This window comes from Salmo salar, chromosome ssa06, assembly GCF_905237065.1.
Source record: "Salmo salar chromosome ssa06, Ssal_v3.1, whole genome shotgun sequence".
Classification (NCBI taxonomy): Eukaryota; Metazoa; Chordata; class Actinopteri; order Salmoniformes; family Salmonidae; genus Salmo; species Salmo salar.
The window spans coordinates 44002227-44016483 of NC_059447.1; the positions used below are offsets into that span (position 1 = coordinate 44002227).

A 14257-nucleotide genomic window follows, 5' to 3' on the forward strand; every position below is an offset into this window, starting at 1 on the left:
AGTAGCCTAATACAGTTTCGATGTAATGTTACTCAATGACTTGCCCAAAAGCTACACAATAATTTAGCTCCCCAAACCATCTATTAAAAGCTGGTGAAAATACAGCTAAAATATCAATCTAGTGGTCAGATTAGTCTTAAACTTGAGTCTTAAACTTGAAAATAATAGCTGTTATTTCCCCTAAGTTATATTACCAGTATTATTATTATTATTATCCTTGTGAGTAGTCTATTTCAATCTCCTAATTATTTTCAGAGGGCCATGTAGGTATTGGTTGGCCAGGTAGGTATTTCCCCGGCCTTCAGTAATGCAGGAATGATTACCCCTTCGGAAATAAATCAATATGAAGCCCCGCGCTAATTTATAATGATCTACAAGAGCAGCAATTCAAAAGCGCATGAAAAATGACCGGTGAAACCGTATCCAGAGGCTGCAAGGAGAATTTTCACCCGGTTGAAGAGCATGCAGGGGAGCGATAAGAGTGGTAAGCCGGAAATGTTCAGAAGAAAGGCAAGGTTTTTCATGCAGGACTCAAAATAACTCGGATACTATCGTGGCACATTTGCATCAGTATAATTGAACTTCCCACTATTCGTGTGGGTATCTCTACCTCCCTCTCCATACCTTGTATCTCTTTCTCTCTCCCCCTTTCTTTCTATCCCTCTCTCTCCATTTCTTTCCCTCTCTCTCTCCCTGTGTGCGTGTGTGTGTGTTTCTGTGTGTGTGTGTGTGTGTGTGTGTGTGTGTGTGTGTGTGTGTGTGTGTGTGTGTGTGTGTGTGTGTGTGTGTGTGTGTGTTGTCTGAGCGTAGGCAGATAACACTAGGACGCAAAAAAAGGATCAGCCAAGAAACAAAGCCAAGTGCATCCGACTTAGTCACAAATTCTAAAACGTAATAATCGACGTTTACAAACGTTAGTGCAATAAAAACAATCACAGGGTGAGAGCTATCAAGATAGAGGTAACTTATTTTCATATCCCCTGCTATGATGCAAGCCTATTTCATTCGTGAAGAACATACTATCCGTTATCCGCCAACCACCCCCAGCCTAAAAATGAATTTAACTCTGGCAAGAAAATGGCAGTATCGGAATGAGGTTGACCACGTTCACCCCTGCAGAAGCCCGCAGGTTGTAATCGCCATATGGCCCGCGTGTCGGCCTCGCAGCCGTGCAGTCAGATCCCTATTGGACAGACGAACCCCTTTGCCTTCTCCACCCTGTGTGTCCTGTCAGTCCACTGGTTCAGTAGTTCACCGTGTCAATCCACCCCGCTCCACGCAAGCAGCTATAGGCGGAAAAAAGAGGTAGAGGGTAGAGGTGGAATCTATCGCCTGCTGCTGACTGCTAAGCCCGAAGGAATCGCATGCAGGGTTCGAAGAGTACGGAAGTGCAAAGGGGGCTCCATGTTCGGGAGCACTCGGGCTCGGAAGACCCCGTCGTGTTGATGGGTGCGCGCGCGCATGTGTTGTGAGCAGTCCGTCCTGCTCGCGGTTGAGGATTTATAGCTTTCCAAAGCTGCCATGTAAACTCTCTTATTTTGTTTTGTTTAGTGGAAAGATACCATTACCAAATTACGCATAACTCATCCAAGGTCACCAAAAAACAAAAAACGATATATTCCAGGCGCGTTTACAGTAGATAAGCGCGCAAACGCTGGTCAAGCTTGGCTCATGAGACCCACAGAAGTGCTGGAAGTCAGGTAAGGTTTTCAGGCATCGACTGACGCCGGATGCTTGGGCTCTTCCCAGTGTTCTATGCTCCTCTGTAGACAAGTCATTAATTATCCGTTGTGTGACCCATCTTTGGGTGTGCCTGAGCTCGCAAACTTTTGTGTTTTCGAATAGCCGAAGACAGATGCCTTCGAATAGGTAACCGAGGAGGGCTAAAGGGAGACTCACTCCCCTCTCTCTTTTCCCTCACCCGCTCTCCATTCTCTCCATCTCAGTGCATTTTTTTTTACCTCTCCCTGCCTGTCCCCCCTTCTTCTTCTTTCTACTTCTCTGTCAAGCATTAATATCTGGGCTCCCACACCCCCATTTAAAAGTTTACTCATTGCGTAAAGTGCGGTGCATCTGATGTTTAGAGAGTGGAGTGGGGGACTCGCGGTGTGGGGTGAGCCGTGAATGGATCTGATGGCTAGGTGTAAAAAGAAGATGCATGTGCTGCTGATTTATGACCGTGTGAAAGGATTGCTTACTCTAGCTGCTCCCAATTTAGCCTCGGCTTTTCCGTCTCCCTAGGAATCCAAATGTACTATCAAGCCCATCACGACGGGCTATCTTTGTTATTATTTTTCATTCTTGCTGTTTGTGGAACAACCTGTGCGCCACACAAACCTACAAATGGCGTTTTAGACAATGTGAAGTAATGTAGATTAGCGCTATTAATTCGAACACGACCTGGAGGTTCATGGGCAATTGAAAGATCTTGTTTTTCATACTGCAACTGCTAACCTATAGGCGTGTAAAATAGAACGTGTTGACTTCAGAGGACCTCGAGAGCTCACCGATAATAGTAAGATAGGCATTTAGAGGCCCTCTGTGAGCCTATACCGTAATTGCTCATTTTGCTTCCCATGCGTCTCGGTCTGTACATCTGCAAACACCAAATACTTCGAGTCGATGAAACATATTGTTTCTATTCTAAATTACCCATCCGTGTAATATTGAGATAGATAAAGGAATATGGCGCACAACCTCACTAACAACATGTGCTAATGTTACAAGAATATGAAAATAAATGGTGTTAGAGGACTTTGTACAGCAAGAGATGCAGTCAATTAAAAATACTATTACATGCAATGTCAACTTTGCACAATGTAAAACCCATTGCAAACCGATTATCGGCAACTGCCATTTTACAAGTACACATTGTAAAAACATTATCTATGCATGCATTATCTAGACTACCCTCGAGATAAACACGAGCAAGATGTCAGTGAAAGACATCTACAAGGCACGTGGACTTGCAACTATATAGGAACCAACGATGCTACACGAACAGCATGCCAATTATAGCTTCTTTAACCTACAATAAGTAGCTGCGCGTAAAGGGAAACCAAACAATCGACACCCACATAGGCGGGACACCTGTGTTGTTGTTGTTTCTGTTTTTTTTTTACACATTTTATTTCATTATTTGTGTACCTGTTTGACATTTTCCTGCATTGTTGGGAGCTAATAACATACGCATTTCGCTGCACCCGCTATAACATCTGCTAAACTGTGTACGCGACCAATACACTTTGATTTGAACCTGGTCCATTGGTTATCTCAGTACATGACGACCATGTTTTGACAATCCCACTGTACTTCTATAAAACACATTGACTTCTATAGACTCACTTTGTCTATAGGCTGTACTGCATATCAACCATTAGTTGGATAGCTCGGTGGATATCTTGACCTGGCAGTTTGTGCGTCATGGGATGGAAAACTGAATGAAACCACAAAAGTCTAAGCGGCCATGATTTCATTGATTTTATCATACATCACTGACAATATAGGCAAGCTCCAATGGAAAAAGGGAAAGTAAAACTACCGTTTGTCAGTATATAATATCTGACTGCTTGGGATAGCATCCACAGGACCTTTATGCAAGTTATTTGCTATAGTGGCATCTGCTTAAGACGCCTTGGATCACTCTGCAACACAACAATCACTAGCATCATCTCTGAAACATATTAAATGTCAAAAAGGTACTATGGAAATCTAAACGTTCAATTTAAGTCGTTTTTATATTGAAAATAGGTCCAGGTTCCAGTAAAACCTTGCAGGACTAAATCGAACCATTCATTCACTAAAAGCCTGGTCACACCACCCCATCCTCACATATTGGTGAGGTTGACACTTTTTAGTTCCCTGGAACAGAACGGGTCCTGTGACCTATAAGGCCCCCCAACCCCAGCCGTCTCCAAGTCAGTGTCCTCTTTGAATTCTCGGTTAAAGATTACCACCTAGAGCCCTTCTCTCATAAAGATTAACCCTGATCTCTCAATGAAACTAGCTGATGGAAGGGATTCCTTGTTGAGCATTTAGAACATGAAGACGTTCTATGTTCTGCAACCAAAAGCCAATATGCTAAAGTCCCTCATATGCAGAGAAGTCAGTGGCACTGATGCCATAAGCAAGGCATCCATTTCTTCACTCTCCATTGGCACCTTTCTCTCTCCATTCGCACCTTCAACAAATGAGGTGAACAAACGAACTAAACACCTAGTAAATTTAGCTATAACACCACCATAAGAACGTAACCTAATGACATTCACTCTAAAAGCACAACGAGCTAATCTTGCCTAAACATATTTGCCCATGTTTCTTATTCAAACACGGGCACACCACTTCTGAACTTGCGTAGGTTCTCTTGCGCAATCACAACTAGCTCCACGGGATGCAGACATAACGCGCAGGTCACCGGTTCTCAAATGGGAGTTGAATTGTAATCCGGAGATCTTTAGTAGAGAGCTATCTGCGTGGGTGTAAAACCATGCCCCCTTGCTCCACCAGTCACCCAGTGAGCAGTGCAGAAACCCCCTTTATCACCCAAAGATTGGAGGCAGAGGCCTCGCATCCCCACCGGTCTCTCTCACTAAGTCCATGGTGTTGAAAGTCTCATGTCATCCGGCAGAATGGGAGAGAAAATAAGATCTATCATGTCTCTCTTCGTTTAGAACAATTTGTCATTTGCCATTTGGGAAGCCAGTCGTTAGACCTCATTGCATTTCAAGGTGGCGGAATTCGGCGAATGGACCCGATGAAAACGACACCCTCCCAGAGATTGGAAGAAAAATTTAATTTTGGGGGTGGGTGGTGCCTTGCAAAATGGGGCAAAAGTCAGAGAAGCAACCAATCCGGAAAATGTGAAAGAAAATATATTTCTCCGTCGTTTTGGAGGCATCAAACAAGGGGGGAAGAGTAGCCACAATTATATCAAAACCAGAGTATGTTGAGCTACGCGCATCACGTGAGCGCATGATACCGGGGCATTATTTTGGATTCGGAAAGGACTTTATTGTTGCTTGCTGGCTGTGTTTTCGCCCAGTCACTAACTCTGCTGTTAACAACTGCCTGGTAATTACACAACAAATGGGATGTCGGCGTTTCGCTGACTTCCAGAAGCCCATGCTGCCTCTTTGAAATCCTTGGACAGCAAGGCCCGAATTAATACATAAATATAATACATTAAGAGAGGACTCCAAAGTAGACTTCTTCCGTTGATTGATCATTAATCTGGTGAGTTATTGCTCTTCAACGCAAAGGTCACTTGGAAAACCGAACGCCAATCCGTCACATCGAGATGTAGCCCCGCTGCATGCCTGTTAATTTCGGGTGTTTTGCACCCAGCTCGTGTTCATTAACATGGTGCACGTAGAAGTAGTGATGTTGGAGAACCGTTTTTCGGTAAACGAATGGCCACGGAGGGTGTGAGGGAAACATGGCTAGACGCAGGCTGGTGAAAGGACCGCTAACGGAGTGTTGAGAGGGGAGAGAGGGGGTGGGGGGGAGAAAAAAATAGTTGATAATAAAGTTGGAGAGAAACTATTTGTGTACTGGGGCTCTAGTGTGGAGCTACAGGGGTGTGGGATTTGATCATTGGCGTAGATTTGATAGAAAATGACCAAGTAGGCAAGCATTCCCCATTCCCCTAATGCCTGTGCATCCACTTAATATGCATTTTGATCAATTATGCACGAGCCCTTTGTTGCAACCCGTGCAGAAACGAACCAGCCAAATCCCTATGTTGTTTGTCTCCGTTATTCTGATAGCCCTTAGCACATGCCAGGCTTTTTGGATGATTGTCGTTGAATTAGTGCTTGGTTAGTCGTCATTTCTTCTGAATTTCCTCGCCCCGTGGTTTCTTTCAACCCTTTTCCACCAAAAAAAATTGGCTCATCAGCTCTTCTGCTTTGTAGCTGCCTCCTCCCTTTGTTCTGAGCGTGCAGCGTTGCTAGCTGCGGGGGCTGTAGCACCCTGCACTTTGTAGGTAACTTTAGGTTAGTCCAGTAGGGCTCCGGGTCGAGGGAGCTATCGGTGCTGAACATCTTCAAAACTACCAGGGTAGAAGTGGAGTAAAAACCGGGGCAACGGGAATGGAAGCGAGCCAATGCTGTGCGTGAGTGCGGGGATGCAATAAATAACTTTATATCGCTATAGGCCGCAAAGTCGGGGAGGTCGGGGAATCCTCGTTTTGATTTATGTGTTTGGGGTAGCTGTCAGGAGCCGGCGAACGAGAGCGTCCAACGTTTTTATTCCACTTTTAATAAGAGCTACTATGCAGACCATCATGGCCATTTGATTAAATTTCTCCTCCGGCCCTGTCTCTGGATAAAGCCATTTTCTGTCTACTTTTACTCTGGAACTGGATATAGTGCAACATTTACCTAGACTTTGGGATTATTTTCCCAGAATGGTGGGGCTTTTATTTACGGTGTTTCTCGATGGGCGCTACACTTTCGTTTATTTTCGATTTCATTCGTTGAACTGTTTCGTTTATTGGGACTTTGTAAGCTATTTCTCACCTTTATAGCTATCTTTATTATAATAATTATCATTTCCCCCCCCCCTATTATTATTGTGTTCATTATTTTCCTTATTATTAGCCTATGGATATTATTGTTGTTGTTGTTGTTATTAGGCTATTAGAATATGATTGTCATTAGAATATACTTTGATCCCTATTGCCTTGATTGGTAGGCTATTATTTAATTGCTACATTTATAATAAATGAGTCATTGTCAACATAGCATCAACTAGCCTACTATTATGGATGATTTTTGATGTATTCTTCATTCGTGCTTGCTACACGAGCAACCTTGAAGGAAAATAACATTACATCAATATCCACACAATTGCTTTTCCATTTATTAACATTGCGGGAACATTTTAGTTTACTTATTCAACATGAACCTCACTGTCGTGTGGATTGATTGACTTGCTCCATATGTAGGCCTACTGCGCGAGATTACAGAATCTCCAAAATAAATAATGGGAAATATGGTATGTAATCTGATAGATAATTGAAATCAATACAATGGGCTCATGAGAACACTCTGGATTATATCCTTTGGTTTTGCATTTATTCCGCGGTTCCACGAGAATAATGTAAGGTTAACGATATCTGTCACCTGTGGTAAACTCTCAGGTTGCCTGTGTGTTCGATTTGTAGACAAGAGGTCATATGCACTGTATTGGATTTTTTACGACCTCCTTTGATTGCATCTTTCTCTTTCCCCCCTCTGCAGTTCCCTCAAGCCTTCAGGAAGCTATATTCTTGCATAAAATCCAGTGATAAAAAACAACATAATCCCGGTAAGTCACCCTATTACAAGTATATAAGCATTGCAAATGATTATTTGTTCGGTATTATGAATGTGAATGAAAAACGGATGTGCTGCTGAATGTAATCTATTCGATGAATATTTGAAATAATATATATTTTTTTAACATAAGAAAACGTACTTTGAAATATTTGAAAGTGAATATGTTTTATTGGAATGGAGTATGCATACATTGCATACATTCAACAGTGATGATTTAGTCTGCATAAGACATTCACATAATCGGTAAACATTTCCGAGGCCAAGAGGGTGTATCATAATGTTCTCTAATATGGCATACACGTATCCTGTTGAGAATGGCCTGTGATATATTTCTGAGGCATTGGAATATAAGTATGAGCTTTTCAATTGAGTTTATTTTTACAAATAAACATCTCTTTGCCTATATGCATAAAGCACCACAGATAAATCAAAATCATTGTCAAAATGGTGGTGCCTGTGTGTGTGTGTGTGTGTGTGTGTGTGCTTGTGCTCTCTTCTATCGATGATGCAATGAATGCTATCGTGTAATATCTGTGTGGGGGGGGGGGGTATTATGAATGATGAAACTATGGGTGTGTAGCATTATGTAGATTAGTCATGCAACAGCATTCTTCTTTACAGCATGTGTGACAGAAGAATCATAGGATAACTCAAATAAGCAAAGAGGTGGCAATGTCCTATTGTCCAAATGGAAAACGAACACGTTCTATATATATACGTAGATAGGCTATGTCTTTCAGTGTAAAGGGTCTGTCATATGAATACAGTAGACAACGCTCAATACATTTTAAATGACATACATTCACACTCGATGGCATATTCACCACACAATCACAAGCATTTACCCTTGAAAAAAAACAATACACCACATTCAAAACACTTTCCACCTAAAAAGCTATCCTTCTCGTGAACAAAATAGGAAATCCCAACGAAAAGTCTCATTGAGTTTGTAGTCTCTTTATGTAATATGTTGGTTGCAATGTTCACTGCAGGAAAAAGGAAAACCTTGCATCCCAAAATCTGTCCATATATTCCAACGTTGAAATAGTATATCCATGACTCAGTCAACTCCAATGTATCAGGAAGACGACGCATCTAAGTCATCCTATGGAAATAACGGAATTACTCTTCCTCAATCTTCTAACAAGCACCGGCATGTTGTAATCCCAAAAATCATGTTCGTATAGATTCTTCTCTTGCCATAACTCAGAAATTGTAACTTGTCTTCCCCGGTATGTGCTTAGTCATGGAAAGAAAACCAGTTGTTAATACAAAATACTGGAGCATTTGGGTTTTTAGTTCATTAGTAATCTTTTACGTGGGTTGCATTAGTCCATTTAGCAGTAGTTGCAAATCCAGAACAATGTCAGGCAGATAAAAGTTGCAGACACCTACATTTTTGTCTCCTACCTTCTTCCTACACCGTTGGTGATCCTCTCTATTCAAGTTCCCACACGAAATGCATCTTTTTAAAGTAGCTGTTTACAGCTAGTCCTGTGTGGTAGAAGTCATAAATCTTACGTAGCCATAAACGAAGGGGGTAGTGTCCTGAATAATAAAAATAGAGAGAGAGAGGGAGAGAAGATAGTGAAAAATTGAGAGAGTGAGAGAAAGAGGGAGGGGGGGAGAGATGGTGAGAGGTGGTGAAGAGAGAATATAAAAACCTGTAAAACACCTTCGGCTTCGTGTTTTCATTTCCATGTTGATCTCTCCTCGTTTCCTTCTCAGTTTTCCCTTCTTGCTGATTTACTTTTCTCTTCCCGTTGGGTGTTAAAGTCCTACATAGCCTACAGTAAAAACACAGGAAGCCCTTTCTTCTATTTTTAACATGGACTCGCTATCGAAGTTTTTCTAAGAAGTTGGTGTAGCACCGGCTCGTCCAAGCTGTTAAATATCACAGATTTCTCTTCTTTTTCCCCTTTTACTGATTTGTTTTTACACCCCTCCCTCGTTTTCTAAGTGCGCCTGTTGTCTGTTCCCTGAGCCCCCCACCAGCCTCCATTTTTCGCATTAGTTATTACACTAGTTGGGTGTGTTGGGAGAGATGTGTTGAAACATTAACAATACAGGCAGAATTCGGTTTCTGCCGCAAGCCAAGCGAGAGCCGGCTGTGGAAACCCACTTCCTGGTAATTTAATATAGTGGAGTAAAAAACAGAGGCTCCTCTCATATACTTAACAATATTACCATGGCTTGACACCTAACCAGGAAACACGTGAATCAAAAAGTACTGGCGCTGTCTCTCCGCTTGTAGGCCCCTGTCCTGTCCAGCACGTCTGCAATTAGCATAATTTTTCACTGGTGATGCGGCTTGATGGGGATTAACAGCAGCGACTGGTGCTCCAAGTCAACCCCGCAATATACAAATAGCTGCACAAGGGCCTTGTGTTGATAATACAATAACCCACCGAAAGAGCTACGAAGAGCGAGAATAACCACCGAGAGAAACACACGCATTGGGGGAAATGCAATGGAGGAAATTTCGCGACGAGCCGCGGCTCTGCTCGGATTATGATTAAGGTTTGCGCTGTGAGAGAAAGGGAAATCTGAGGCCATTGTTATCAGCGAGCAGGGCGTACCAGTCGACAGGGCAGCCAGGCGCTTGCTGCCTGTCCATTCGCAGCCCCCCTAGCATTCCTCAGATCTTTCATGCCAGACCGTCTCCCCCCTTCCCAAGCCGAGGGGATCCGTGCAGGAGCGCCCGGACTCAGGCTCCGGGCAGCAGTCCTCGAGATACCGGTGGATTTACATTCGCTGCGAGTTTTTGAAGGGAAGGGGAGAGCTCCCGTTTTATTGATTACATCGAGGCCGAATGTGAAAAATATATGATGCCTGCCCGTGCTTCCTTCGTCAGAGGCTAAGGTAAGCTGGTCTGAAATAGGCTATCAGGTTGTGAATGGCGGAGAGTGTGTCCCGGTGATTTATGACCATATGACTCCAATCGCGGTTCAAGAAGAGTTCACAATGCTTTAAGCTTCCTTCCACGACGCCCCCCTTTTTACTTTAGAATCTCTCTCCAACGGATTCATTTTCCTCTCTTATATTTATTTACAAAGCAACGGGGGAATCATTTTTGGGCTATCTGTTTTCGTGGGCTTTGATGTTCATACATGGGTACGCGTTTATTTTCAGCTCGTACTGAGGCATGGATCCCCATGTTATTGGACTGCCGCGCTAAACTAATCTCAGATTGTATTCTATCTGGTCATATTTCTAAATGTTTTGATAAAGTGTTTTTCTTATGACATGCCATTCAGACGTATAAGGCCTATTGTTTTTAATTGAAGGAAGGCAATGGGCGAATGACGACGGCTCTACACGAGAGACCATTGCACTACTCATGTGTTGTTTTGATGCAATAATTGCCATTTTTCAATCTGTAAATGGGCTAACACATGTCTCGATACATAATGTCTTTATGTGTGTGTATTACTGGCGCCATTTGTAATTTTATCCATGCTAAAATACAAATTGGACACCCAAACTGATGTCTAGCTCGTCTCCATGTTGTTGTTGTTGACGTCCTTATATGGGATCGCTTTTTATCCACCCCCCCACCCATTCGCTCTGGACCTCATAATTGTATTAGAGCGAATCTATAGGAAAGTTCGTTATTGTGTTAGTGATACAAGCAGGCCAGGACATTACGTGTTCCATTTAATGGCATTGCGATATGATTTAATATCTATTATTCCTGTAACCATTTTTCCCCCTTCTTTCTCTCTGTCTCTCCCTCGAACAATTCCTTAGAGAAAATAATTAGGATTCCAGCCGTCTACTGGAAAGATAAATGAGCGACATTTGTGACGTGGTGAGAGTTGGTGTCCTAAAGCTGTAGCCCAGGATCCCCTTCCTTCTCTCAGACATAGCACTGCTCTCAGCTCATTTAGCCTATTCCTTACCTCTTACAAATATTTTTATTCAAATGGGAGAATGTCTCCCTATTCCATTTTTTGTCGTTTTAGTGGGTAGGCCTATGTAATTAGGATGAGCTATACGTCTCACAAAGGATATACATACAATAAGATTCATTATTTCTTTATGAACACAAGCGTTGTATTTTCTTGGAATAGCATGTAAGCATTATCTTGTTTTATGGGTAATTGATTTTAGCCTTAAAAATGTGTATAATGGTTATTATGTGGATTATTCAGATTGTCTTTTTAATTTTTAGGCAATAGTATTGTTTTATTGTTGTCCAGGGATTTTCTAGTGATTATATAATTTCAATTTTCGTCATCAGTTTTCCATTTTTGTAATTGTAGGCTATTGGGTAACTTATAACAGATATTAATAGGTAATAACATAAAATATGTCCATATTATTATGCAAAAATCCTAATAGTAGAACAATTTCATTGATACAACTGCATTCACTTTTTGACTGTGTTTATTTGGGGGAATTTGCCATCATAATACCAAGTGTAACCACAAACACAAAGCATGTGTTTTTGTTTTGACTTATATGTAAGTGAACCTGCTAGTTGGCTTTCTATCTGAAGGCTGCCTGCTACAAAAAAAAAATATATATACAATTCCTCAAAGCTTCCACGGTCATTTCAAACCTATTTTCCAACGTTTTATCTCGGTCTTCAAGGGTTCAAACGAAATTAATCCCAGGTGCGTTATTGCGCTTGGCAGGGGCCACGCACACTGCCCTTTTGGCCACCCCAGCTCGAGCACATATACGGTCTCGAGCTTTTTTTAGGGGCTATAGTCCTCTTTGGCCGAGCTACGGTTATGAATCAAACTCGCCTGAAGCTTCCGGGGACCCTATCTCATTCTTCTTCTATTGGGACGTGCAGCAACGCTCACAACAGAGTCTCAAGTGCCGGTTTTTCTGGGTTTTAATGGTTGCCCAAATACAATATTGTGTAACCTGAGAAAGCCTGACAGGAAATTGAACTAAGAGCGACATATGCACTGATTTCCCTACAACAACATGGCAAAGGCCCATTCATAGCTTTCTACACAGGCTAGACAGCATTCTACAGACAGCATTTTAAGACAATTCTTCAACAAAAAAACATCACTAATTGTATATTGCTCGTTTTCATTCATAATAAAGGCAAACAGGAATAAAAGCCATTATATAGCCTAGTTTGTTTTTAACACCGAAATGCACCTTCTTTACGCAGAAGGGATCTGTCTTTATCTTTCAATTGTGAAAATAAATATGATTTTTCTATTACAACCATAACACAAGACATGTTAGGATAGTATTTTAATACAAACAACCTTGCAACCTGCGTATGAAAACGAACACATCGCTCTATAGCAATTCAAACGGCTTTCAATGCATGAAAAAAGATTTATAACGAAAACACGTTTTTTTTTATCGTAGAAATAACAAAGGCCAACGCTGGAAACATTATTCAAAATGTTCTAATGTGAAAATCCGGACAATATGCACAAATAATGGGTTATACCTACCCAAACAATGCAATCACCACATATTTGTGAGGTTATATTCGTTATTTATTCAAGGACAACATCTTGAAGACAATCGTGTCCTTGCTCCCAGGTGCGAGTGCAGAGTGACTGGCTAGATGTTGTTTGTGTTCGTGTGCAGTTGTGTGTATGTGTGTGAGAGAGAGGGAGAAAGAGAGAGAGAGAGTTTGGAGAGGGGGAGTGCTGCTCATAGTGAGATAGAGTAGGCCCAGTGCACCGTGGCCTGACATGGCATCTGCAAGCAGTGCTGTGGGAAAGCGCTATTCATGTCATGGCGCCTTTCAGCGGTAGAAGATGGATTTATTTTTCGCCTTTCTTATTATGTGATTCTTATAACCTTTCAGGTCAGCTTCCAAGAGGCCTTTGGAAAGAGACCGTCACGTGACATCTGGTGCCAATGTTCTTCCAGAAGGTCGTCAGGACCCTGGTAGCCGGTAACTCCACTTTTGGAAATGCAGAAAACGACCTACTACGACAACTCGACGCTTTTCGGAGGTTACTCGTACCAAGGGGCCAACGGCTTCGGCTATGATGCTCCTCAACCGGCCTTCCAGTCCGCGGCTCACCTCGAAGGCGACTACCAGAGGTCCGCCTGCTCGCTGCAGTCCCTCGGTGGCAACAGCGCTCCTCCCCAGCAGCATGCCAAGACGAAAGAGCTGAATGGCAGCTGCATGCGGCCCAGCCTGCCACCTGAACACCAACCACCACCCCAGGTGTCCCCTCCCGTCATCCCCGCCAACGCCACCAGCAGCAGTGCCACCGCCACCAGCAGCAGTGCCACCGCGCAGCAGCCGGGAGGCAGCGGTGGGGCCGCCAAATCAGCGCCCAAGACGTACACTCTGTCCACCAACCCCACCCTGAACAAGCAGATCTTCCCCTGGATGAAAGAGTCGAGGCAGAATACTAAGCAAAAAAACAGCTCGCCAAGTGCAAGTTCAGCTAACGGTGTGTGCCCCCCCCTCCCCCCTCCCCAATGCCCGTTACCTTGTTCATGCCCCTTATATACACATTCAAAGCTGGATAGCTTAACTACAACACAGTTACAATACATAATCATGGATTTGTATCTAATGAGCTAACTTATTATTTCTATATTTAAAGCCTGTGTTTTTTCCTAGTTAGGTTGTTAGGAAAAGCCCTCTAGTCATAACCATATTAACTTGGAAACTGAGACCTCTATTAAAGCAGTCATTCCCTGTTATTGATGAGCATTTGAAACAATTACATTAAAACATGGCAGTGCTTGGCCTATACTGTGTATCTTTTCATCAGACTGGAATCCGAATGTGCTTGTTTATTTGCAGCTAAGAGCAATGCTTAATCTCAGCTGTAGGTTGTCAAAGATGATTGATATGAAGATAGTGACAGACAAACACACGCACGCACACACGCACACACAAACACACCTATGTATGTACATGAATTGAACATCAGGTATGTATGACACAATTGAAGTGAAAACAGTTCATGTCCAGCTCCTTCAACTAT

At 42.6% G+C, this 14257-nt stretch overlaps 1 protein-coding gene and 1 long non-coding RNA gene across 15 annotated transcripts in view; one reads left to right on the plus strand and one right to left on the minus strand.

The window, feature by feature from the left end:
* The window catches only part of hoxb3ab (homeobox protein HoxB3ab), a 57733-nt gene that overhangs the window by 40988 nt on the left and 2488 nt on the right, over positions 1-14257 (plus strand). For 5 of the 11 annotated variants that reach the window (XM_045719482.1, XM_045719486.1, XM_045719485.1 and 2 more), the window contains 2 exons: positions 7242-7308; positions 13114-13714. In XM_045719482.1, the coding sequence (XP_045575438.1) occupies positions 13222-13714 (493 nt within the window). In that variant the 5' untranslated portion in view covers positions 7242-7308; positions 13114-13221. Of the gene's footprint in view, positions 1-799; positions 1701-1750; positions 5233-5269; positions 6113-7241; positions 7309-9908; positions 10182-13021; positions 13715-14257 lie in introns of those variants that run through there. The other 6 variants (XM_045719483.1, XM_045719488.1, XM_045719487.1 and 3 more) reach the window with 6 other exon arrangements.
* Positions 7466-9283, minus strand: LOC123743450 (uncharacterized). Of its 4 annotated transcripts, none has more exons than XR_006770242.1 (3): positions 8995-9283; positions 8730-8867; positions 7466-8558 (listed from the first exon to the last, which is right to left on the minus strand). It is a non-coding gene; the product is annotated as an uncharacterized lncRNA (long non-coding RNA). The 4 variants fall into 4 exon arrangements; XR_006770244.1 differs by having other exon boundaries at positions 8715-8867; XR_006770241.1 differs by having other exon boundaries at positions 8984-9235.